The 3,213-nt window shown below is 50.2% G+C and overlaps 1 protein-coding gene across 1 annotated transcript in view; it reads right to left on the bottom strand.

The window, feature by feature from the left end:
- The window catches only part of FOXF2 (forkhead box F2), a 16,350-nt gene that overhangs the window by 2,619 nt on the left and 10,518 nt on the right, over window positions 1–3,213 (bottom strand). Inside the window, exon 5 of the mRNA XM_025202388.1 lies at window positions 2,636–3,206. Within this exon, the coding sequence (XP_025058173.1) occupies window positions 2,636–3,206 (571 nt within the window). The remainder of the gene's footprint in view (window positions 1–2,635; window positions 3,207–3,213) is intronic.

The following is a 3,213-nucleotide window of genomic DNA, read 5'->3' as shown; positions in this document are numbered from 1 at the left end:
GTCACATGACTGTGTCCCTTGTATCACAAACGGTCCCACTAGAACTGCTCGTTTGTCTAGAAATGTTCGTCTGTTTGTCTGTCTATCGGACCTGTAGTTCTCTTTATGTCTCAAAGACATGAGGCTGCCCTTCACTTATCCCCGTCTTGGAAAGATTTGAGCATTTTTCGCTGTGACACAAAGCCTTTTCTTTTAATACACGCACACGCATACAGACAAATATATGTCAGAATCAGAGAGGGCATCAAATCCAATATATATAGAGAAGCCTTATATATATGTGTACACACACATGTGTGTACCCCCCCCCAAATAGTGATGTCGATCTTGAGCTGTCTCTGACCTCTTCATTCCCCCAGCTCTATTGGTTTTTGGTTTTGTTTTGTTTTGTTTTGTTTTGCTTTGTTTTTTGTTTTTTGTGTTTTTTTAAATCTCGGGTCTATGGAAGGAGGGGGTACACTTGGCGTCCTGTTCGGGGTTTGATCACAGGCTTCAGGTCAAACCGCTCCTGCGATAAGGTGATTTGCTATGTTTGCTTATTATTTGTCAAGGTTAAATTTGTTGCTGGTGGCTGCCACGGGAGGAGGGATGGGTTGGTCTCAGAGTGGGAGAGAAGAGGCCATTCTTCACCCGTGTGTCTGCACGTCAGCCGGACCAGGGGTGATGTCTGTCCGGTTCTCATCACGAAACTATGGTGAGAAATGGACTGAATCTGGACCACGGGACTGATAACGCAACAAAGCCCCGATGTGGCCTTTTCTATTTACAAATCGGCTGCAGCGCAGATCGCGTCTGTGCAGACTGGACATTTTTGGGGAGAGTTGGTCTCGGTCACCCTTCTCCTCTCCGGACTAAGGTCCATTTCTGCGGAGCTGCTGCAAAGACTTAAATCCCAGCAGCCGCTGTTGCCCCTTTAGCCACCCGCGTCCCGTGTCATTGTCGAGGTACCAAAGCTGAGTGATTTTTACATAGTTTCATGGAGCTAAAAAATCTCGGGCAGTTTCACGGAGCTAAATTGCAGCCAAGGCACGAACTCGAAGGTGGGGGGAAGCGGGTGTGTGTGTGGGGGGCGGCGGGGGGCTCCCTTCCTACAGGACATCCAGAATCGCTCGCATTGTTTTCGGGAGACTCAGCTCCCGCATTGCTTTCCAAAGCAAAGGCTAAAGCGCTTTGCAAATCTATCCAGAGATACAGCGCAGCGCTCCGAGGTGGATAGAAGGGTGATTGACAAGAAGGAGGGAGGAGGGAGAAAGAGCCCCCACTGAAGAGGGGTCGCCTGTATTTGTTACTTGTTGAAATTCCCATAAAATTGAACAAGACCCTGCTCTCATATGGGTTAAGTCAGGCTAAAATCCTCTTCGGTGTGGTCCAGCCCAGACTGTCTTTGTTTAGTTAACCTCCAAGACCCGCATTTAAAAGGGCTATTTGGAAAATTTCCCCGTAAGAACCCAACATCTTTTACCCATTTCTATGCCTTGTTTTCTCTGCCAGTGCCCCCCTTTTGCAGATTTTTTTCTCTCTCCCTACATATATATTTTCTACGATCACCAGAGTGGCAGGAGGGGAAGAGAAGGAATAGCGGGGGGCGCATTTCCCCTCTGGTTATAGAAATATATTGGATCTGCTTTAATCTCTCCCGCATTTTGAAAGATTAGCGATTTTTTGGTAGCTTGTAGAACTTCGGAGATATTTAAAGCCTTTCCCCCCAATTGCGCCTGCTATAAATCTCCTTGGGTTTTTTTTGTTTTTTTTTTAATTTTCATTTTAATGCTTAATGAGTTTAAGGATTTTACGATTCTTTATGGTTTTCCTAGTAGTTCTGGCTAAGAACATATATATTCTTAGCCAGAGCTAAGAATACGCACACGCACACACGAATGTATATATATTCTTAGCCATAGATAGATAGATAGATAGATAGATAGATAGATACACGAACATATATTCTTAGCCAATCTAATCTAATCCAGTCTATCATCTTTGGCTAAGAATATATGTACGTTCGTGTGTGTATCTATCTATCTATATATATAATATTCTTAGCAAGAGCTACTAGGAAAACCATAAAGAAAAGAATAGTAAAATCATTTATATATACATGCACTTACGTATACACACGCACATATGCTTGGGGGGGGATATTAAAACAGGTAAGAAACCCTGAAATTGACAAAGCCCAGGTGAAATTGACAACGCCTATGTGAAACTAACTGCACGCATATGAAACGGAGTGCCTGTATCTGAAGGTGATACAAACACACACACGTAAATGCATATATAAAATGATCGTGAAAATACTGAGAGCGATCACCTGGGCGCTCTACAAATACAGCCCCCAACACTAGATAGCAGAGTAGTGGTTTTTTCCTCTCTCTCTCCCCTTATCCCCCCCACACAGTAGTAGGGGAGAGTGTTTCCACCAAGAATAGGGCTCCCTCCCGCCCCACCCCCGCACCCCATGCAAAGCGGGTTGTGTTTGCTCTCCTCCCGCGGAGCGCCACAACAGCCGGCTCTGTATCTGACAGCTTCCCTGCCCCGGGGGCCGAAGCCAGGCGGGTCCAAGCGCGAAGGAAGCCCCTTGTCCCTGCCCCGAGAAGCGGGTCTAGCCGCAGGCGGGGAGGGGGCAGGTGCCTACCTGAGAGGTCTTCCCGGGCGTTCTGGTGCAGGTAGCTCTGCTCCAGGGAGTAGGAGGACATGCTGGAGTGGATGCCCGAGGGGGCGGCGTTGCTGGGCGGCAGGGCCTGCTGCTTTATGTAGGGCGATGCCCCTGAGGCTGTCCAGTGAGCCGACGGGCTGGCGTAGGGGGAATGGCACTCGATGGCACTAGCCATGGCGGGCGAGGAGGGCACGGGGCTGCTGCTGCTGTCCGGGCCGTGCTCCCCGTTGGCAGGCACGGGGCAGCTGGCCATGTAGGTCGAGCCCGGGTTGGGGGACATGTGCGGTACGTGGTGGCCCTCGTAGGCGCCCGCCATGGAGTTGGGCATCATGTCGAGGTTGTAGCCATTGGCGTGGCAGGCCAGCGGGGCCGAGGGCGCCTGGAAGTCGAAGCCCTGCGGCAGCAGCGAGGCACTGAAGCCCAGCCCGTTCATCATGCGGTACATGGGCTTCAGCGCCTGGCACTTGCGGCGGAAACCCCGCGGGCGGCGGCGGAACGAGCCCTCCTCGAACATGAACTCGCTGGCCGGGGCGATGGTCCAGTAGTGGCCCTTGGCC

The sequence above is a fragment of the Alligator sinensis genome, unplaced genomic scaffold (assembly GCF_000455745.1).
Source record: "Alligator sinensis unplaced genomic scaffold, ASM45574v1 scaffold579_1, whole genome shotgun sequence".
Classification (NCBI taxonomy): domain Eukaryota; kingdom Metazoa; phylum Chordata; order Crocodylia; family Alligatoridae; genus Alligator; species Alligator sinensis.
Note: the sequence above shows the minus strand (reverse complement) of the source record. Positions and strands in the feature narration are given on the sequence as shown.